Here is a 22,459-nt window from a genome sequence, read left to right as displayed (position 1 = left end):
TTCTCAGTTACTTTTTTTTTTTTTTGAGATAGGATTTTTCTGTGTAGCTCTGGCTAGTCTAGAACTCTTTCTCTGCAGACCAGGTTGGCCTTGAAACTCAGATCTGTCTGCCTCTGCCTCCTGAGTGCTGGGACTAAAGGTATGTGTCACCACAGCCTGGTACTCAGTTACTTTTGAATGTCACTTAAACAGAAAATGTTCTGGATACAAGTACGGACCCTGTACCATTCAGGACATACTTAAAGGCAACGTATCTGCTATTCATCTGACATTCAGATTTAACTGGGTGGTATCTGTTTTAACTTGCCAAATCTGACATTCTTTCCCTTGAAAACATGACCTCTCTGCTCCACAGAAGAGGATAGATCAAGACCGAGGCACTTAGGGCTTTGAAAGCCTTCTTCAACCCTGCTTCTCCATGAGATATTTTAAAGGAGCGGTAATTAAATTTTTATGGATTATTGGAGTCCAGTCTGAAGTTGAAAGACACCAGACATCTTTTTGAATCTACTAGCAAGGTCCAGAAGGCTGTTTCCCACTCCCCACCCCTGCTCAAAAGTATGTGGATGCTTTGCTGATTTTTAATGCAGTGTGGATGCGTATTCATTTTTAATTTAATGTGTATGCTTTGCTGATTTTTAATGCAGTGTGGATGCATATTCATTTTTAACTTAATGTGTATGCTTTGCTGACTTATTCATTTCAGAGCCCTGGCTGCAAATACTATTTATAATTCCCCTTCATTGTCTGTTTTGTCCCATATTGATGGAAACTTAAAAAGGCAAGACAAGCTATGTTTCTTGGGTGTCCCTGGCAGCTAGAAGTTGTTCCAAGTGCATGAATGAATTCCTCACAATCTCCACTGGAAAACTGAATACACCATGTTGGTTGATGCTTAGAAGAGATAGCCAGCCTTTTCCCTCAACTTTGGGATGTGTCATCCACTGAAGACTTTCCCAAACCTATTACTGTACATGCCGCTCACCTGTGCTGAAGGCATTCTGTCGCAGGATATATTGCAAAACAAGAACACCTAATTGCTATGATTAAAATAAAACATTTCAACCACACACAAGCTGTTTTTAAGAAGTTAAACTACTTCCTGGAGCCTGCAGGTTTTTTTTGTTTTTTTTAATTGAGGTGTGGAACTTGGCCCTCAAAACAGGTTGGACCATCTCCAGTGGGTGTGGGACTCGGGGGGGGGGGGGTGGGGAGCATAAATCAACTGGGTCTTCCCACAGAAATGTTCTGAACTCAGAGGAATGGGGTAACGTGAACAAAAAACACTTCAGAGAATCTGAGCTGATAGCTGCACAGGCATTGGGAGTGGGAGCTGGGCTCCCATCTTGTTACTGTGGGGAGCAAGTGTCTGGGCATCGTACAAGGAACATGGAGGGCTTGTGGGATATTGCTCTAAGTTGTGTTTGCTAGAACTGACCAAGCATATGGCTTATCAGCAGTGGCAGCATTCTGTGGACTGTCCCTGGGGCAGGCACCTGCTTATCTTTAGCTCAGCACCTGTGGCTTCAGTGCTGGGGAGTGTCAATCCTGACAGTGCAGCAGAGAGCACAGGATTCTAGGAAGGAGTCCTGGGTCTTTGGAAAATAACACAGTGAGGAGATACCATGGAAATGGTGTTTTTAAAAAAGATAAACATGAAGATTAGAATTGAAAATCCAGCTCTGCCCTGTGCTTAGGCTAATCTTTTAACCTCAGTTTTTTTATCTGTGAAATGGAGCGCCCACACTGGTTATTATGGGAGTTAGGCACGGTGGCAGATATGGAAGTTGTTTGTAAATTGTGGAGTCCTGGGTCAGCCTGGAGGACCAGCACTGCCCAGTGTCCATGTGAACACTGTGATTTTTCAGCAACCTGATGGCCCTGGCAGGTTGCCACCAGGATTACAAAGAAGAGTGCTCAACTGAGGAAGGAAGAAACCTGTCTTCCAGTACGTGCAGTAAACTTCGAACCCCTACCCAGATCTAGCCAATGGACGGGACATTCTCCACAGTTGAGTGGAGAGTGGGGTTTGACTTTCACATGAACTCTGGTGCCCCATATGTGACCACATCCCCTGGATGGGGAAGTGTGGTGGCACTCAGAGGAAGGATAGCAGGCTACTAAGAAGAGACTTGATACCCTATGAGCATATACAGGGGGAGGAGGTCCCCCTCAGTCACAGTCATAGGGGAGGGGAGTAAGGGGAAAATGGGAAGGAGGGAGGAATGGGAGGATACAAGGGATGGGATAACAACTGAGATGTAATATGAATAAATTAATAAAATATATTAAAAAAAGAGAAACCGGTCTTCCACACAGCCTGAAGCAAAAGAGAAATAGTCTAGAATCTCTTTTAATTAGGGTAGGAAACATTTTCTGAGACCATTTTGGAAAACAAAATATCAGTGGGCAGGAGTCCCTGTGATACCAACAAATCCCCTGGGGACATCTTTATGGTCGGTCAGAAGGCACAGGCTCTAGGAGAGTTTAATACCAAAAGAATGTTTTTGTGATCTCCCTGGAGCCTGTCCCTAGCACTGCCCAAGGCCCTCCCTGGTGCTGTTGTTAAGCAAGAGCCCTAATGTACACAAGGCATAGTTCTAATCCAGTGAAGGGAAGGTAATGATGGTGTTATGGCTGAACAATTCCCCACCACTTCCCCCACTGCAAGATGGCACCCCCATTGGAGGAAGTTAGCTGTGTGCAAAGTGGTGTGTATATATGAGTTACGCGTTTGGTAAGGCGTTTGACATGGTGTGTATATATGAGTTACTATGGTAAGGCATTTGACAACATGGCCATTGTGGGTGCCATTTCCATTGTCACATGTCACAGGGCTTCATGGCTGCTCCCACTGCAATGACAGCAGGTCCTCAAGTCCTCTCCGAGTCCCCTATTGTTAGGTGTGTTTACGGCCTAGTGTTGCCCACTCTGTGCCAAGAGTGCACTAGCTCACGGCTGCCAGAGGCTCTGCTTACAACTCTGAGAAGGCACAAGGCAATCTTTATGCAACCTGACAGGCCCATCCTCCACTCCTTGCCCAGGCCAAGAATAGTCAATGATCATGTGCTGGAAGAAACCCCACCTTGTCACTGGATGCTCTGGGCCAAGAGGAGGAGGAACAGTGCTAGAAGTGCATGCATGATGCCAGTCAGCCAAGCCCAGAGGAAGTGACAAAGGCAGCGTTCCTTTCAAATCCATTGCTTTCCCAACTTTTGCCTCAAGGACTGGTTTAGGTCTGCTGCTACCCAGGAAAGAGAGCACTCTTCATCCCTCAGTGCCCACTACTTCTCTTTCTTTCTCTGATCTCATAGATGGTATATGTTTGTGAAATATCAGAGAGGCAGACTATGTGTATAAACATGCATTTTAAAGGAAGCACATGAGTATATACACCTTTTGTATGCAGTGGTGTGCCTGAGAATTCGTTTAGATATATCTTTGGCGATAGCTCTCAAGCTGCCAAGCTGCCCTGTGTTGTAGATACTTTGGTGTAGAAATGCTCTTGGCATAAAGACCCAGATCCTAATGTGGCTGAAGACTCTTTATGGTGCTGGTCCTGCACCTGCAGTTGTAGGGATGCCCTGCAGCTTCATCCTTATATACTGTCACACTTAGTTAGGCATGCTTTGATTTTTCTGATGCAAGAGGCTCCTTTTTAACACAAGGCACCAGCAGGTGCTTTTTTCTCTAAGTGCAGTACTGGCCTCTCTTTTCCCTCTGCTAGGAGTTATCTAGTTATCCTTTGCATGCCTACTGAGCCATAATGAGTTAGTCAAATTCTCTAAACACTCTGTATTACCTTCATAGTACCTCCTGTAATTGCAACTTTAGACATTCTCACAAATTCTATCGTGTGTGTGTGTGTGTGTGTGTGTGTGTGTGTGTATGTGTGTGTGTGTGTGTGTGTGTGTGTGTGTGTGTGTGTGTGTGAGAGAGAGAGAGAGAGAGAGAGAGAGAGAGAGAGAGATTGAGAAATGGGCATACATTTTAAAGAATTATCTCTTTTCTATTACATACAAACATAGGACAAAAATAAAGTTTTGGTTTTTTTTTTTTTTAATTCACCAATTTTCAGCATCTAAGATTTCCTGGCACATAACTACTGGCATGTAACTTGATACACATCAAGTGTAAATACACTTACATGAGGAGAGGGCACACATGGACATGTGTACAATTAACTAGTAGTGTGACCATGATTACATGACGTGGCATGTTTACTCAGAATACAGAAGTGTGCCTAGGAATTCTTTTGTGTTTGTTTGTACAAGGGAGAGTGCTTAAGACTGTTCATGCCCTGCTTAGGTGTGCATACTAATATAGAAGTACATAGAAAAGTATGAACATGTATGTACATCTGTGCAAAAAGACATGCATGAGTGTCTTTGCTCATATGCTTGTAGACATTGGTCTTAGTCCATTTTCTGATGCTATAACAGAACACATGAGACACTTTAACTTATATAAAAAAACAGAAGTTTACTTTTGCTTATGGTTCTGGAGCTTACAAAGTTCAAGATTGGTTGGTTGTGTCTGTTGATTTCAAGGTCTGTGGGCAAACAAATGTGAACAGGGGAGACAAAACAGAAGGGATAGCTTGTCTTTATAACAATGTGCTCTTGTGAAAATGGACCCACTCCCCGGAGAAGGGCATTCTTCCTCCTTAGTAATGTAGCCACCCTTAAAGGCTCCACCTTACAACAGTACCAAGATGGAAACTAAATTGTATATGGCTCTCAGAAGAGACAAACCACATTTAAAACACAGCAACATCAATGTGAGAGCCTGTGTGCTTATTTGGGTGTGTGCATCTGTGGGCACATGCATGTGTGTGAGTCATGCTATTCTCTGAAGCTGGGTGGGTCTCCCTTTAGATTTCAAAGTAGAAGCATTTATGTACATCAAGAGAACTGATTCATATAGACCGTGATGCGCTTTCACTTGGCGCAAGGCTGACCGTTGTGAAGGAAGGGGCTGATGACAAGGAGCAGAACTGAGCCCCTCTTCCCTAGTCCCATGCAGAGGGTTGGTGAGGCAGTGATAGTGGTGGTGTTTAATGTCACTAGTGTATTAAATCCCTCAATGCTGGAGACACTTAATGTTACCTTCTCCCTTGTCTGTGTCACATTTTATCATTATTGCATTCTTTCCACCTATGTTGTTCTTATTAGCGAACAGAGGAAAGTCATGATTCCATTTTTTGGACATGAGTGGAGTAGGGCTTTACATCCATGCCTGTATTTTGTGCTCAGAATCAGGAAAGGAAGAAGACAATGATGTGATGTCCAGTACACATCTGCTCTGAAATCCTCTGGCAAAGGACTGGCAAAATCCTTGAGGCAAATGCAGCTTTCTGGCTTCAACTGCGTTAATAGTAGCTAAAAATTTTGGAGATGGGGACTGGGGATGTGTACTTTTTTTTTTAGAAGGCCTATCAATTATTTTGCACACACACAAGTGTGTGTGTGTGTGTGTGGTTTGTGTGTGTGTGTGTGTGTGTGTGTGTGTGTGTGTGTATGTGTGTTTGTGTGTGTGTGTTCTGTAAGGTTTGGGATCCACTTTGATAGAATAAAATGGTTTCAGGAAACTTAAGCTGATGCTCCTACCCTTCTCACAAATCTGTAGGAAGAGACTGCTAAATGTGACAACTTCACATCCCTGAGGGAGACCTTTCTCTCTTTCAGGCTGAGGACACTAGGTGATGAGGAATTTACAGAGAGACACTGTGGGCCATGAAACAAGAAACTGAGACAAATGTCTGCAAACAGAGTTGATATATTATAAGACGTATCAGAAGAACTGTGAGGTTTTAGGGAATAAAACAAAACAAAACCACAGCCAGCCATACAAAAAACCCAACAGAACAAATCCCAAGTCTCAACAAAAGATGGTGAGAACAGTCCAGGGTATGGAAATGGTAAAAAGGGGTTTTTTTCCTAAAGAGAAAAACTAGCCAGCAATAGAGCTGGATGAGAAAGAAAAATCCCCAGACAAAGGCACCTGTGGCTTTTCAACACAGGCCATAGTTTTTCAAACCCAATGTGGTGGGGGCGTGAAAAGCAGGCAGGAGTTGCTAAGGATTTCACTTCCGCTGTGTCATGGGTGTTGCTGTTGTGATTTTAAAAGTTGTTTTCTCTTCCTGGATATGAACACATTTAGAAATTCCAGCTTCCCCTCAGAGTGTCTGAAAAATAAATAATACAAGCCAGGAAAGACTTTTCCCTTTTGGCTGCCACACTGCCTTGCTAAGGTCACCCCAGTCATCGTGAGCCTAGGTTGCACGGCTAGAGGGCTCTAGGCAATGAGAGACAGACACACTGAGAGCTCTATCCCGAGCTTCTGAATCCCATGCTGACCAAGGCCGAAATGGGGAAAACATACTGTTGTGAGGTGTCAAGGCCTCACAGGAAACGGAAATTTAACTCAGAGCAAACTACTGTGTATTTCAAGGAACCTCTGGCTGCCCCTGAGACCCACCAAGGGACACACACTCACATGATGGAAGTGGTGGATGCTGTAGTCCACGCAGTGGATGCATAGTGACAACCTGCCTAGATAGTGTGGGCTTCTCCGTGCTCTTCCCAGGACCATAAATTAATCAGACCCCTGAGAGACATGTCCCCGGAGAACGACAGCTCCACCTCTCCGTTACATATTCCCTTGTAGTCTCCCCTCCTAGGAAAGAGAGGCAGGCGTACCTTAAGAGCAAATCATACAGGGTTCTGGTTTCACTCTATTTGACCACATGACCTTGGGCAACTTAGCTTCTTCAAGTCGTTTTCTTTATTCATGCTGGGACAATAAACATAATAGCACTAGGTTTTTAAGGCTGCTTCTGGATACTAAACGAGATCAGATGTGACAACTGTCAAGGCAGGGCTTGGTCCCAACGCGGCACCTGTAGCTGCTACCCATCGCCCTGCTCAGCTTGCAAGAGAGGCCATTGGGATAGAGGCATACTGACATGTTTTCCACATGTAGCTTTTGGTCACTACATGGATTGAATAGACCAATATGAGCCGAAGTCAACAGCTGGGACCAGAGGCATCAAACAATGTAGAAAGAACTCAGTCCCGAGAGGGTCAGTGGTTAGTTTTCCTGTGTGCTAAAAGCAGACAGACGGTGCGCTTTCACCGAGGTTTAGTATAGAAACAGCCATTACTTTCTTTATCAAGGATGAGAGCAGAGAACATTCTGTGTTATTTACAATGTTGATGTCTCTGAAAAAAACATCTTCAAAACATAGTCTCTTTTTCCACAAATTCTATGGTCATACGTCTTTGAAAAGTTTAGGTCTGGTTGTTCTTTAAAATGTTTCACAGCCATTCATGACACAAGACCCTAAAAAACTTGCAGAACTTCAGATTCCTGTATATTCAAGGTAGGCCCTCCGATTGCTACTTTGAAAGAGTGGCAGTTCTTTTGTACTCCAATGTGGGGCACTTGGGGGAACTCTGTAACACCCTGCCAATGGGTCATCAGAAATGATACTATCTGGATCCTGTCACAAATCAGGCCATTTTGTAGGCTATTTGTGAAAGTGCTAGAAGTGAGTAAAAACCACTATGAATAATCTAATTCCACAATAGCTAAAAAACACATGTATTTGCACTTGTATAAGCATGTTACAAAATAAGATGGAAAGCATGCACATAATCATAACATGATGCGAGGTTTAGCTTTCTTGGTGCTGTCATATGCTTTAAGGTATTCTATACTAAGTGTCTACTGCCCTCTTAACAAAGGGGAAATGTGCTTTAAAAATAAAGGCAAAGCGACCAGATGTACAGCGCAGAAGACATCCCAGACTCTTATAGATATTGGAGGATGGAGGACACTCACGAGCACATGTAATCTCTCATAAGACAAGATAGGGTGTAGAGAGAGGAAGTGGCCTGCCAGAGGCTCCCTGCCCCCACCGTTAGTGGCTGGGCTACCACAAACCTTAGGTCTCTGGGTTTGAGGGCGAGACTGTTTAGAGTAGTCTGTGTTGGCCGGGGACCTGCCTCTCTTCCTTTCTGCTCTAGGAGGGTGCCTGACAGACCACAGGAAGAGTGGTGATTCCAAGGATGGAGAAGGATGTAATAGCCTTTGCAGAGAGACCTCTGCATCTCTCATTCCTCTCTTTGGGAGTTAGTAGGTCATTTGCAAAAGGCATGGGAAGAGCAGCTGATGAAAAGGTCTAATAATGTGGGAAACTGCTTAACCTTATCACTCTATTTCTGGATGGTCCCCATGGCCGAGGACTGGTGAGACCCTGGTTTTCCTGGGAGGTTTCCCAGTTTTGAATGTGGTGAAGCTTTTGAAATTCAGAGGAATTAGGGAGAAGGCCAGCTGCAGTGATGAACTCAGGGCAACGAAGTTTATTATTTTTTTCAGGTTTATTATTTTCTTTCTTTTTTTCAAGTTTATTATTTTCAAGAAAAGGGATTGCAGATGTGGCAGGAGCCTAGCCCAGCTCCATATAGACTCTGTGTTTCATCCTGAACAGTGATTCACCTTGAATGTTTCTAAAGGTAGAAGGCTCATTATTCTATTTTACGCTTAGGAAAATCTTCTTTTACCTGCCTACCCATAAAGCCATGCTTGTCCGCCAGTGTTTATAAACAATAGCCATTGCCTTATTTTCTTTCACACAGTTTTCTAGTTCTTGATAGCACCTCACTGGCAGACGGACTATCCTCGGAATGCTTAGCTACTGTTTCTATAACACACGTCATCGACTTTAACTAGAAACAAGAGATATTTAGAAATCTCCAATTAGCTTCTAAATGAACAGCTGTACAAATTCAGGGCTTAGCACAGCTTGGACACTATTTGTAGTGGCTTCATTTTACAGGTAAACAAACTGAGGCCCCCTCGCTAGGAAACTGCCTTACTTTAGTATAGAGAGACAGAGAGGGGGGGAGAAATACGGAAAGTGAGAGGCTGAGCAGAGACCTACTTCCCAGTTGTAAGAACTGCAGTTAAAAATCTCCTCATTTTATTCCACTTCCTACTGTTCACAAGACACTGACTTCTTTTCTTTTTCTTTTTCTTCCTTTCTTCCTTTCCTTCCTTTCTTTCTTTTTGTTTGTTTTGTTGTTGTTGTTGTTGTTTTGAGACAGGGTTTCACTGTGTAGCCTTGGCTGTCCTAGACCTACTCTGAAAACCAGGCTGGCCTCCAACTCACGGAGCTCTGCTTGCCTCTGGAGCACTGGGATTAAAGGTGCGCACCAACATTTCAAGCTCTTGAAAGTGCTTAGAAAATTTGCTCTCCCCAGTATTTTAAACACTTCTCCACCAAATCATATCTGGATTGTCTGTCAATCAAGTAAGGCTTAGCACAGAACCGACTCTGCTCTGTACTGTGCAGCTGAAGAGAAGAGCAGAGGTTATACCGTTAAATGAAAAGTGTCGCTCGAATTGCCCAAGTCCTCCTTGCCCCTTGCCATTGGCCATAGAACACCAGCTTGAAACAGACAGCACACCTCTAGGACAACCCAGACCAGCGCCCCACAAGGCTCAGCTACCCACTCATCTTGAAGGCCTTCCCGAATTTGGAACATAGCGTGAATTTGCTGGAACCTGCGGCAGCCTGCGCTTCGGTTTTACCCTGTTTTGATCACTTCAAGTTTCATATCCTTTTTTTTTTTTCTTTCAATTTGGCCTCATTCTCTAAGAAAAGATAAAGCAAAGACCCAGAGAAATAAACTAAGCAAAACTAAGCACCTCCGTGATTGGTTCCCTGCCCCAGTCCCTAGCCATCCAGTAGCGACATGTTTTGAAGGGACATTCCTCCTTGCCCCAACCCACAGCAACCTCCCTCTTCTCTCAACACGGTATTGCATTTCCAGTCCCGAGGAGGCTTGTTTTGGCATACATCATCATAAGCTTCTCCCCGCCCCCTTGCCCCCCCCCCACCTCCCCGTTGCTTCCTGCTTTGCATGGGTGCTAGGCTCCCTGCATTCTCGGATCACACAAACCTAGGTTCTGATATTTACTCAGTGACTAGCTGGCCATGTGGCTTTCTGAACATCAGTTGCTTTATTTGCTGGGTGACAAACTCTTCTACCTGCATCCGAAAGTGGTAAAGATGGCCTCATGCTCAAGAGTTGCCTAACATAACCCTAACCTTCAGGTCAATTTCATGGCACATAACTGTTTAGTATTCTGCCTTGGCCCAGGAGGAGGAAACCACAGCCCATAACTTCTCTCACACTGCACACAGCAGGTGTTCTACAACTACCCAGGACTCCTATTGGTGTAGATCAATTTGGCAGCAAATCCACCACCACAAGCGCTCTCCACGGCATGTAAGGACAGCTCCGATTTGCAGGCTCTTCTCCCCTCCTAGATTCCTTGCCTCGGTAATTATCTTGCAGGCAGGCCCACCCTGTCCTGCGACCGTTCACACCTGTCAGCTTGCATCTCAGGATAAGGTTCTCATTTGACAGACTCTGAGAACTTGCTGTCCAGGCAAAGAAAACTTTACGGTGATGAATCCAACACAAACCTTATGTAACTATCATGTCAACAAACAGGAGACATGGAGGGACAAGGGAAAACAAAACCACATAAAAGGTGAAAAAACAAGGCATTGCAATAGGCCCATGGTGTTCTTGTTTTCCAAGTGCCTTAAAACAGATCAAAGTTCTGAAGCTTAAAGCATTCCTAAAGGGACTCAAATATTGCAAAAGTCTTGTTTAGCTTAGAATTGACGTTAACCTTCATAGCTGAACTTTTAACAAATAGTACTAGGAATTCCTTTAGCCAAGAGCATATATGCATAGTATTGACTTATTATTAACAATATTTCTTGTCTAACAAATAATGACAGGCAAGTTGTTAATACACACACACACACACACACACACACACACATATACCGTGAGAAATTCTTGAAATTACTTGCTGGTAATAAAGAGTTAGGGAAACTTCCAACTTCCCTAATGCAAGGAATAACCTAAATAAACAATAAAGCAAACAACCCTTGCTCTTGTTTCTTTACAGAATATTTATTTAGCCCCTGATATTTTGTATCAAAGATACAAAACCAAACCAAAACAAACCCCTGCCCCGGTGCGTGAAGCATGGCAGAGCCCCAGGGAAAGGCTCTACAACTCAGATGAGGGCAGAGGTCAGCGGTGATGCTGTTGAGAGAGCATAGCCATCCCTGGCAGGCAGGCAGGCAGGCTCCTGGCTTACCCTTGCTCTGGGATCTTTGATCACTTACCTTGGGCATGTCGTTTCTTCTATCAGGCTCTCAGGCTGTTCAAATTCTGGACTCTTCCAAATCCAAGACCTTGTGAGGCTATGGGGTATGTGAAGGTATCTGGAAAAACTTGCTATACCTCCGGACATGAGGCCCAGAGCAGGAGGAGACTGCGGTGTAGAAACCGTGACCAAGACGTGAAAGCACAGAATAGCATACATTGCACTTTGCGTGGCATGGCCTTAGCCTCCCTCTGAGAGATTAATGCTCACCAGAGGCCCCAGCACTGAGATTTGAAGAAGCAGAGAAGGCTGCTGTTGGGGACTTTGGACAACAGAGAATGTAGAATTGGAGTCAGCTTTATGAGTGAAAGAAGTGGCATGGAACCTTGAAGGCTGACCCTTTCCAGCCTGGTGTTGCCAAGGAGGACGATCCACTCTATGAAACCTGGGCCAAGCTCTGGCTCAGACACACAGGCAAAAATAGAAAGGGGTTGCGAGAAGAAATGTGTTTACTTTTGTGATTTCCCTCTGTGCCTCTTAACAGTATTATAATCTCTCTGCAAATAGGCAGTAAGGGCCTGCGGGCCTCACCTCCACTGATAAGCCCTCCCAAATAACTCATGCATGAACCTAAAACCTTAACTTCTTGTGTTAACTACCCGGGCAGCTGGAACACAAGTATAGAAGGCAGTGCCATGAAGAAGAAAGCGGAGGGGCTGAGGGACCATCCTAACTGAGTGAACTAGGAAAACCTCCCTAGGTGTCAAAATACAGTCCTTGTAGCAAAACGCATAAAACAGCAGTTTTAAGATCGCAAAGTCTATGCCAGGCTTTCTGCTAAGAATCACCTTACCCTTAGGTGTAACAGTTCATGGCTGAGGTTATTTTTGGGTATTATTTGTAAACTTGAGGGGTGCTAATGGAATTTACTGGGCACAGGGCTGCTGCTAAACATCCTATAATGCCTGAGAATGCCAGGCATGGGAAAGCCTGGTTTACCCAGCAGTGTAGAGAATTGGAGGAGAGGAGGCGAGAGGCAGCAGGAAGGAACAAAGAGAGGCCAGAGCCATGGTCAGGCCACGAAGCGTTCACCAGCCATGTTTTAAAGCTTCACTCTCTATGGCTAAAGCCTTTGATTTCCCTTGGAATCCCTAGATGCTTGGGGAGCTTTATACACGGAGCATCTCCCTCACCCTGAACACACCAAGCCCTGCAGCAGCACAAAGGGCACCACTCTAAGAGACGGCGACGATATAAATATACACAGTTATTAAACAAGTAGGGCTGGAAGGTGGGCAGCAGGAGCATGTGGGGCAGAACATATGCCTGTAACTCTGTCCCTGTGAGTCAGGCTTTCCGAGGTGACAGCACAGAAGAGCAACTGTAGGACACACTGGGTTATGCTGAGAACAGGCGGGACTGATTTGGGACACAAGTGAAATTGGGAAAGATACAGGCTTGCATCTGGAGACCGAGAGGCACATGGAAGGGCTGGGCAATCAGTGCGTGCCATTCTGATACCCTCCTACATTGTAAGCCACTCAGCAGTTATGACACATAGTTACCTGTGGTTGCCAGTGGGACAGACAAGGACACTCCAGAGTCAAGCGGTTTTGGAGAAACAGGTGCAATGGAGTCATGGTCAAACAATTTATTTACTGTAAACTTTAGACTTTGCTCAGAAAAAACAATTGATGCTGTCCCTCAAATCCCTGCCTACAACACTCCATTTGAGCAGATAAGTGGAGTGGGAGAGAGTCTATATTCACAGCAGAAAGGTCCGAGACACAGGATTTTCAAGTCCAAGAGTACAGGAAGGGAACTCTCTCTTTCAGATATTTCCAGCAGCAATATTATGTTATACCTAATACTTGACTAGTGAGGTAGATACATGGAAACGTCTTTCAAACATACAGACTCGGCCCTCTAGGACCAACACACTTCAGACAGAAACTTTTAAGTTCCATGCAAAGAGGAACTGAACTGTACAAGAAACAAATATGCACTCAAATACAGTTTCTCTCTCTCGCTCTCTCTTTTCCTTTTGCAGCTTAAAAAAATTAAAAAAAAATAGGCAGAAGGATGGATCCCCTTCTACAAATCTCTATACAGTTTAATTCTAACATAATTACACTCAATTTAAATAGTCTGGTTAGTGTCCTGTCGGGGGGAAGGGGGGGTCTTAGAAAGTAGAAAGCCTGCATTACAGTTCTGAGTCATTGGTACTACAGTTCCGCCCGTGGGAATCAATGCTAAGGCTAGGCACTGTACCTTGACAGTTCACAACGCCTTCTGTGCCTGGGAGGTCCTCACACAGCAGTTCCCTTTCTTTCTCCTGCCCCAGTTGACATGAGCTCACCTCCCCTGTATAGTCTGCTCTGCCGTTGCTGTTGCTGGAGTAGCCGTTCCCATAGGTTTTCGAAGAAGAAGACCTGTGAAGGCACAGAAGCTCCTGAAAGGCAATCCTGAAATCTGGACTCCGACAGTAGATTAGAGGGTTGAAAGCCGAGTTGACATAGCCCAACCAGTTAAGGAGGATGTAAACTTCCTTAGGGATGAGGTTTTTCCGGATCACATGCACGATATTGACGATGAAGAAGGGCAGCCAGCAGAGGGTGAATGTGCCCATGATGATGCCGAGGGTCTTGAGGGCTTTGTGCTCTTTTAAGTAGAACTTGGAGGACCTTCGGAATCCATGTCCGCTCCGCCCATCCTGCTCCACCTGGCTGAGGTTTGGGGCATGGAATCTTCCCTCAGATCTGTCTATCTTCTGGAGCTGCCTTTTGGCCACCTGGAAGACCCTGGAATAGACAAAGACCATGACCACCAGGGGCACGTAGAAAGACACAATGGAGGAAGCAATGGCATAGGCCTGGTTCGTGAAGAAGTCACAACAAGTCTCCTTGGCGTAACACTTGATGGCTTCCTGGTGGCTAGCACGGTACCAGTGCATCTGGATGGGTAAGAAGGAGGTAAGGCCGGACACAATCCATACCATCAGGATGACCACCCGGGCCTTATTCTTGGTCAGCAGGCTCTGGTACTTGAAGGGCGCCGTGATAGCAATATAGCGATCCACTGCAATCACACACAGGGTCTCTATGCTGGCTGTGACGCACAACACATCAATGGAAGTCCAGAACTCGCACCAGAAGTTGCCAAAATTCCACATGTTCATAAGGATGTGACTGGCCCCAAACGGTACCACCGCTAGGCCCATGAGTAGATCGGCACATGCCAAGGAGATTATGAAGTAGTTGGTGACAGTCTGTAGTCGCTCGAATCTGGCAATGGCTGTGATGACCAGCACGTTGCCAAATACTATGGCTAGGACGATAACCGACATGACCATAGCCATGCCCACCACCCACGCTTCGTCCCGTTCCTGAGTAATGTTGTGGTCTGGCGCACGGCTTCCGTTGGGTGCCAGTAAGAAGTCGCTGTCGTTCCCGGGTGGACCCATGGCTGGCAGGCTGGCAGGTGAGCGCCCTGGCTTTAGGTGCCCAGGCGCTCTCAGCGTGTGCACCTCCGACGGGGCGCAGCCAGCTGGGGGCGGACTCCTCGATGCTTCATTCAGCGGCTGTAAGTGGCTGTGCTGGGGGCGCGTCCTGCACTCTCAGCTCGTGGGGTGCTCGGGGCTCGCAGTGCCTGCCAGCTGCAGCCTGAATGCTGGAGAAGCTGCCTCGCAGTGCGCCCTGCCCGTTATGTGCACCGGACTTTAGGGGAATTGCTCAGTGACGTGCAGCAACTTTGGGCCAATGGCACTGTCGCTTGCCCAGAGGGGCGAGGCACCAAGGGCCAACCCTCCCAGCCTGGCCCGCCTCCTCCTGGGGTTGGCTCGGGCGGGGCCCAGCTGCTACCCCGGAGGCTAAGCCACCACTCCCTTCCAGCTACCCTAGCGGGGCCTCAGAGAAAAAGAGAGAAACAGAAATCTGGGACTGCTGTGTGACCTACCAACCAGGGGCTGTCTGGAGGTTCTGCCTGTCTATGCAGGTCACCTCTGCGGGCTGAAGTCTCTGAATGCGGGTGGCACAGGGCGCATTTTCCTTGAGGAACAGAGACCGAGCAAGCTCACCTACAGGCACACACAGGCACAAACGCACCCTGCCGACCTGGACATGCTCAGACTTATGCCACAGACACCGAGACACACCCGCGCCCGTTCACACTAGAGACGACAGCTGTCTCCTGGTACAATACAGAAAGGTGGCTATAAACAAACACAGGAACACCCAGAAGCATGCAGAAAGAAACATACACAAGCACTCCGGTGGAGGTGTGGAGTGCGGACCACATCCAGGTACTAACCTCCTCTAGTCCTCCTAAGTGACTCCCTCTTTCCCCATTCCCAGTGTATTCCCTTTCAGTTATTTGGCAGGGGCACAGGAGGTGGCTTCAACAGCCACAGAGTTTCTCATCACACTTGGTGAAAAATAATTTTTTGGCATCCTCCCTCCGAAAACTTGCAGGCACCAAGGAGGCAGTGACTTTACCCTTTGTATTTCATTAGGAATCGAAGTCGGTACACATTTGGAAAGAGTTGGGGGTGGTGGTGTTATTTTTAATTCTTGGAGGCGTGGCATCGTTTTCCTGTTACACAGTGGATATCTGAGAATGCATATTGTAATAATTTTGTTTTAAAAATTAAACCAAATGCATTCATTTTTACGTGCATGGGGGTTTTATCTCTACATTTGTCTGTGCTGCCATGTTTGTGCTTATTCTGGAGGTCAGGAGAGAACATCAGATTCCTTAGGACTGGATATACAGATAGTATCAGCTCACAAGCCACCATGTGGGTGCTGGGGATCGAACCCGGGTCCTCTGGAAGAGCAGCCAGTGCTCTTAACCACTGAATCGTCTCTCCAACTCGGATAATTTTCTTTTCAACCTATTTCCTCAATAACTATAAAATGCTGTATATGAAACTAGAAAAATGTTATTTCATGTGTTGGCCAAATAATTCGTTAATATTTTATGCTGCGTCCTGTGAACCTGCCACTGTTATACTATTTCTGCCTTAAAAAAACCCTCCACAGTTTCATATAATTCATTATATTAAAAAATTGTTCTTTGGAGATCATTTTAAAGGTACAGAAAGTAAATGATAGTTGTTCCTTCTCATGAAAAAAAAAAAAATCAGACCAAGACTAAGATTTCAGGAAATACTATCCTTTGCATCTGACAAATGAATTGTTTGTTGGGGAAAAAAATTAATTTTCAATGTTTGGTTTCATATGTATTATCTTTGACACACTGTAAGTCTTTCACACTGAATAACCAAACATGCTTTGTAGATTACATAATAACATAACAATGGTTGACATTTAGGGAACATTCTGCTATGTGCCTCTTGTGCATTATTTCATTTAATCCTTCCCACAGTCCCATGGGGATATTTTTAGCTCAGTTCCCCAATTGGGCTCACAGAGGCAAATAGCTTGCCCCTGGACACTGGTCAGGCAGTACCAGAAGCTGAATCTGAACCTAAATCTGTCTGGTTCTAAGATCCGAATTTTCATCCCTTCTAAGGAACTGTATTATTCCACTGTAGAAAAGGGGGGGGGGGTTGATCCGGAAGCAGCGGCACCTGGGACTAGAGTTGATGTGTTCACGTTCACCTTGGGACTTTATATTCATTCTCCATCTCTAAGGGGGTGTATGTGCAGGTGTGTGTGTGTCTGTGTCTGTGTGTGTGTGTCTCTGTGTCTCTCTCTCTCTCTCTCTCTCTCTCTCTCTCTCTCTCTCTCTCTCTGTGTGTGTGTGTGTGTGTGTGTGTGTGTGTGAGATTGGGATGAGTGAAAATCAAATGCTGTAGAAACTGTGAAAGTGCTGTTACATAGGTAGATATCTCACTGAATTTTATGTAATTTGCTTAGCTCTTTAGAACATAGTACTAGCTTCCTCACAGGCAATAAAAGATCTTATGAAAAGAGTAGGTGTAGTGTTTACTTCAGAAATTGGGCTTAGCAATGAAATCTACATGGACCCCTTGGCTTCCTTCAGTAGCACACACTGTTTTTGTTTTTGTTTTGACAAGTCCCTCAGAACTATTTCTCACAAACCCCACAAACACCAATTAAAGATCTACTGTGCTCTCATAGTTTTCACAACACACCCACCTCATATTTGTGTTTTCCAAAGTTGGCTCCGGTCTGCTGCATTTTAGGAAGAGTCTTGGTGTGATGCAACAACTATCCTGTAAATGTACATCCACCCTAGATTGTGGAACCGAAACATTTAAAACTTACTTCCTGCTTGTGAAGGAATGGAGTAAATAAGTGCACAGTTTAACCTTCCCCTAACAACAAAAAAGAATGAGGTAATGCTTTTTTAAGGACAAACACTGATCAGTTTTTATTCACTGTGCACTTAAGTTGCCCCAAACTTTAACTAAATAACTTGGGAAACATCTTTTAAAGACCTCACACATAGTAAATCAAGAAGAGGAAATAACATTAGTCAAAAAGAAGATCCTGTGACATTTCCCACCAGTTTTTGACGAATAGGCATGCTCTTTCCTCCTGTGGCAGGAATTTCATGGTGTTATCTTTTCCCTGACCTCCTTTTAGGAGCCTAGGTCTAGACACAATTAAAATAGAGAAGAATTTGGCAGATTGTTTTGTTTATTTCCTTTAGTTTGGAAGAAAGAAAGAAAGAAAGAAAATAAGGGGATCTTGAAGTGGTGAAATGGAGAGTGTCCTGTTCAAGGTGTGGGGAGAATTAAGCATCTAGCTCTGCCCTCCTGGCTGCACTTGTTTTCCCTACACAGCAACTGTGATTCCATTTCACAGTGACTGCGTCTGCAACGGCTGCTCAGGGATCTCGGGACCTAACCTAACTGAGTTAAGTACTAAGCTGCGTTTATCTGATGTAAGAAAGACCAAGCTTTTTTATGGTGATTGATAGTGTCTAATTACATATTTTGTCAATCCCTTAAGACACTGATTTGTCATTTCCTGCCTGCCAAACCACAGTTTGATTTATCTAATGAGTGTTTGAACAGGAGTAAGGTTCTGTGCTGCCAGAGAATGCCCTCACACTGCTAGCAGGACAGCAAAGAAGCCTCCTCCTGGGTCTCCCACCTTCAGGATTCTCGGGCAGAGAAGTGTCTGTGGAAGTCTTTTGTTTACCGTGCCTATCTTTTAGTGACATCTCTGGACAGGCTTATCTTACGATGTTTGTGTTAAATGAGGTTAAATACTGGATTGTGCCACCTTCAAAGAGATGGTCATTCCCAGTGTTCTTTTTTTTCCATTAAAAAGTAGACAGGATGCATATTTGTCTGACCATACCATATGTGTGAAAGGACCCTTTGAACATGAGTGATATGCAATTTATTTATTTTTATTTGAGTTACAATGAGAGTAAACAAACTTCATTCCAGGGAAAAGAATGAGCCTGAAAAACTCGGCTAACATTTGACTGTCCAGTTGGATGGGGGTGGTGATGGTTTAGGGTGAAGCATCTTAGCTCTTTACACGGTGTGTTCCCCAAAGTCTTAGGGGACCATCTCTAGTGATAGAAAAAATCCCATGGGCTTTGTTCATAGTGTATTGCTCTCACTGTCCAGATTTTGAACTAAAATCCATCTTCTTTCCATTTGTGCCCATGAGTCTTAAGTCTGCCCCCTTGAGGCCACTCAGAACAATCACCTCTCTCTTTTCAAGGGCTGTCCTTGAGCTCTTGACAGGATGCCTCTGGTATCTCTTAAGCTGGCTCCTCCTGAGATTTAGTATCCCTGGGTCTGGGGTAGCCTGTACCACTATGGGCAGTTTCTCTCCACAGGGCTTCACTTAGATGATGATGTTAACACTGATACCTGGACCATCATAGAACAAGTCATCAGTCATTCGGCGGTCACCTTGGCAACCATGAAGTAGAGCAGAGCAACCAGCCAAGCTCTCCAAACAGGTGCTTACGCCAGATGAATTTAATTTCCTGCTATGCTTGGGTTTTATGAGAGACACGCTAATAAATCCTCTACATCCCAGGGGCATGGGACAAAAGGAGATGGCATTAAATTAAAACAAGGGATGGGAAGGAGGTAGGAGGGAAGGAATAGTGCAGTTGACTACATAAAGAATTCTTTGGCCTGAAAAGAATTAATCATTCAAAGGGACTAACCATCCCTTTTCTTGGTTGGGATTTTGCAAGGGAATTAGACCCCCACAGAAAATTATTTGACTATCTGGCCTTTCCATTTCTCCTAAGCTGGTACAAAAATATCCCCCTATGGACATAAGAGGGAAGCTGTAAATATATACAGTGCTATGGGTACCCAGGGCTGGTGTGTAATTCTCCTGCTGAATAGGAGAGGGCTTGCGTGGAGGCTCTTTCAGGAATGACAATGAAGAATGAGTGATGTGTAAGCGATGGGTGTCGGGATGGGAGAGAACCTTTGGGAGCATAGACAGGGCACGAGAAGGGCCCCTTTGATCTAATCCCCGGAGAGCCTTGGAATTCTTGGAAACCTTAACAAGCCATCTTCTTTCTTGGAGCCTCAGCTGTGATCTATGTGATGGGGCGCTTTCCATCAGAAATGCACCTGCTGTGGGAAGAAATGACTTGCGGCCCATTGAGGAGATGAGTTCCTGGCTGTGAAGAGCCACTGTGGACTGGCAAGGACTTGGCCTAGAATCCTACGAAAGCATTTGTTTACACCCTCACATTCGTTGTCTGCTTCTCACCACCCTGATTTCACCGCTCTGAGTAGCAGGTATGTCATGATTTTCCTAGACTATTGACTCACTTTTAAAACCCAAATAGACTTATTTTTTTTTAATTATATAGAGCCCTAATGGGATGTGGAGAACTAGTATTATTACTTGCTGTAAGTAGAAAGTAACCATGAAAATAAAACAATGTTAGTAAAATTTTGCTTGATTTTACTGCCGGCCAAAGTTCAGAGCCTGAGACAGGCCCTCTAATAGAAAAGAAAGATTATCAAGTTCTAGGGAGACATCACTGGTTTCTAGCACCTAACAAGAGTGTTTCCATGTATCTTGAAACACTGAATGACAACTGAGAAGGGAATTACTCCTTGGCAGGTGAGAAGGGAGTCAGTCCTAAGTAGTGCACCATCATTTGATGAACAGATGCTGAATTATTTAAAATAATATTTTAAAATTAAGAGACCAAAGATATGTCAGTATGAGACTTGTGCTAATGGGACACAGGTGCTGTAAATGAGCCACAGTGCATGGACTTTGGGGCAAGCCGATGTGCTTTTGGGCAACATGATTTAGCCTTCTGGCCTTCAGAACATTGAAGATGAAATCTTTCCTGTGATTTCAGAGGGACTGGAAAGCATGTATGAAGCAATGGGCTTGGGGACAGGGAGAATGAAGAGACTTGCAGCAGGACAAGCCAGCAAGTTACAGTTGAGTTCAGCTGGGGGTAAAGGGATGGGCCAAGGATGCGGAAGATCATTATTCAACAGCATATGAGAAGAACAGAAACCTGGCATGGGTGAGAAAAGGAAGGGGCGAAGAATTCAGATGTGATCACATTGGATTTGAGGTATTGGCTAGACACTGAAATGGAAGCTAAACATATAATGATTTGAAGATAAGTGGATATGTGCAGGTGCTTCCTTATGGCAGAAGTGTTCTGTGAAAATGCTCTCAGATGTTTTAGATGGCTAAAGGAAATAATGCATGAATGCATGTAAGGAACTTATCACAGTGTTTCCAAGAAAAATGTTTTATGTCTGGTCATCGTCATCATCATCACCATCGTCGTCGTCGTCATTGTCGTTGTTGTCATCATCATGGTGAGTTTTCTGGGACAGATTCTATTTCAGGAAATCCTATTCATTTCCTTAAGGGCAGTCCTTTAAATGAATAAATAGATTCGTCCTGCAGGACAAGGACCCTTTCTGTACACCAAATTACCTATAGTGGACTTGAGGTAAGATTATGCAGTAGATTGGCTACATTCAATGTGAGGACTTGTTTGCAAATATTGAGAAAGGAAAGTCTTCATGAAGCAGAAGCTGTCAAAGGTAGAAAGGAAAGAGCCAGGCAGAGTCTGATGCTTGGAGCAATGTTCAAGCAACCCTGGAGCCAACTGCTTCCTCCAATTGTTAGCGGAAAACCCCTGAACCAGTTACTTTATCTCTCTGTGGTGCACTTTTCTTATCTATAAGTCATGGGTTGCTATAAATATCAAACAAGTTAGCATCATCAATGTGGTCAGGATTTAGCTTGGCAAATAATTTGTGCTACACTAATTAGATACTAAACCCAGAGCATCTGAGGAAAGGCCTATTATTGACAGAGTTCAGACAACATGCCACAAAAAAAGAGATGGGTCATGCGATTGGACTAAAGAACTCTGAAGTGCAAACTGCATGGTGCTGTGGCTTAAGACAAGGAAATTCAGGGTCTCCTGGGCACTGAAAGAAAGCAGCAAAGGGTTGTAGTGGTCAGCGAGCAAGCCACAGCTGTTGGAGAAGAGGGGAGGGGGGGGAGGAAGCAGAACTGATGGGGAAAGCAAAGGAGAGAAAACTGATCATAGGAAAGGACAAAGGAAGAGAAGAATCTTCAGGAATGAAACACAGTGGTCTTTCTCCAAAACTGGATCTTCCGCTAGGGCACAGAAAGAAAGAATATATTCCTGGGTTGCTGTATTAGTTACTTTTCTGTTGCTGTGGTGAAACACCATCACCGGAAGCAACTTATGGGACAAAAGGAATTTATTTTGGCTGGCCGTTCCAGTGATATAAGAGACCATCTTGGCAGGGAGACATGGCAGCAAGTGGCTGACAGGGCAGCAAGAGTAGGATGCTTAAGAGTTCACATCTTAACTATGAGCCTGGAACACAGGCCTTGAGCTCTCAGAGCCCGCCCCAGCGGTGTTCCCCCAGCAAGGCTGCGCCTACCGCAAACACTACCACCAGCTGTGCGTCAGGTGTTCAAATACTTGAATCTATGGAGTACATTTTTCATTCCAATCACGACAGTCAAAGAGAGGTCAAGGTGTCCTAACTGTGTCTACTGATTGTGGGGGCAAAGAACATGGAGAAACCAGTCCGGGCACTTCCTTGTACTGTATGGCTGTCCCCTCACCTGGCCTCCGTTTCCAGATATGTAAAGTGATAAGATCAAATCAAGCGTATTTAAAATCAGTTCCTGGTACATCATAGTCAGTTGGTACTTATTATGGAATCTGAAAAACAATAATCATGTACATGACATACCAGGAACTGGATTTGGTAGTTTTATTCTATTTTCATTTGCCATCTTGGGGCTTATTC

General features: G+C 44.8%; 1 protein-coding gene and 1 long non-coding RNA gene across 2 annotated transcripts; one reads left to right on the top strand and one right to left on the bottom strand.

Annotated features, from left to right (window-relative positions):
- Window positions 1-12,835: 12,835 nt before the first annotated feature.
- Window positions 12,836-14,887, bottom strand: ADRB2 (adrenoceptor beta 2). The gene has a single exon (XM_084780155.1). It carries the CDS (start codon window positions 14,660-14,662, stop codon window positions 13,403-13,405), a length of 1,260 nt encoding a protein of 419 aa, XP_084636281.1. The 5' UTR covers window positions 14,663-14,887; the 3' UTR covers window positions 12,836-13,402.
- A 201-nt stretch (window positions 14,888-15,088) lies between these two features.
- On the top strand, window positions 15,089-21,537 carry LOC311596760. The gene is made up of 4 exons (XR_014778966.1): window positions 15,089-15,499; window positions 17,839-19,113; window positions 19,707-19,918; window positions 20,497-21,537. It is a non-coding gene; the product is annotated as an uncharacterized lncRNA (long non-coding RNA).
- Window positions 21,538-22,459: the final 922 nt, after the last annotated feature.

This window comes from Acomys minous (genome assembly GCF_964271855.1).
Source record: "Acomys minous genome assembly, chromosome: 4".
NCBI classification, from domain to species: domain Eukaryota; kingdom Metazoa; phylum Chordata; class Mammalia; order Rodentia; family Muridae; genus Acomys; species Acomys minous.
The sequence above is the reverse complement of the archived record's forward strand: the minus strand, read 5'-3'. Positions and strand labels throughout refer to the sequence as shown.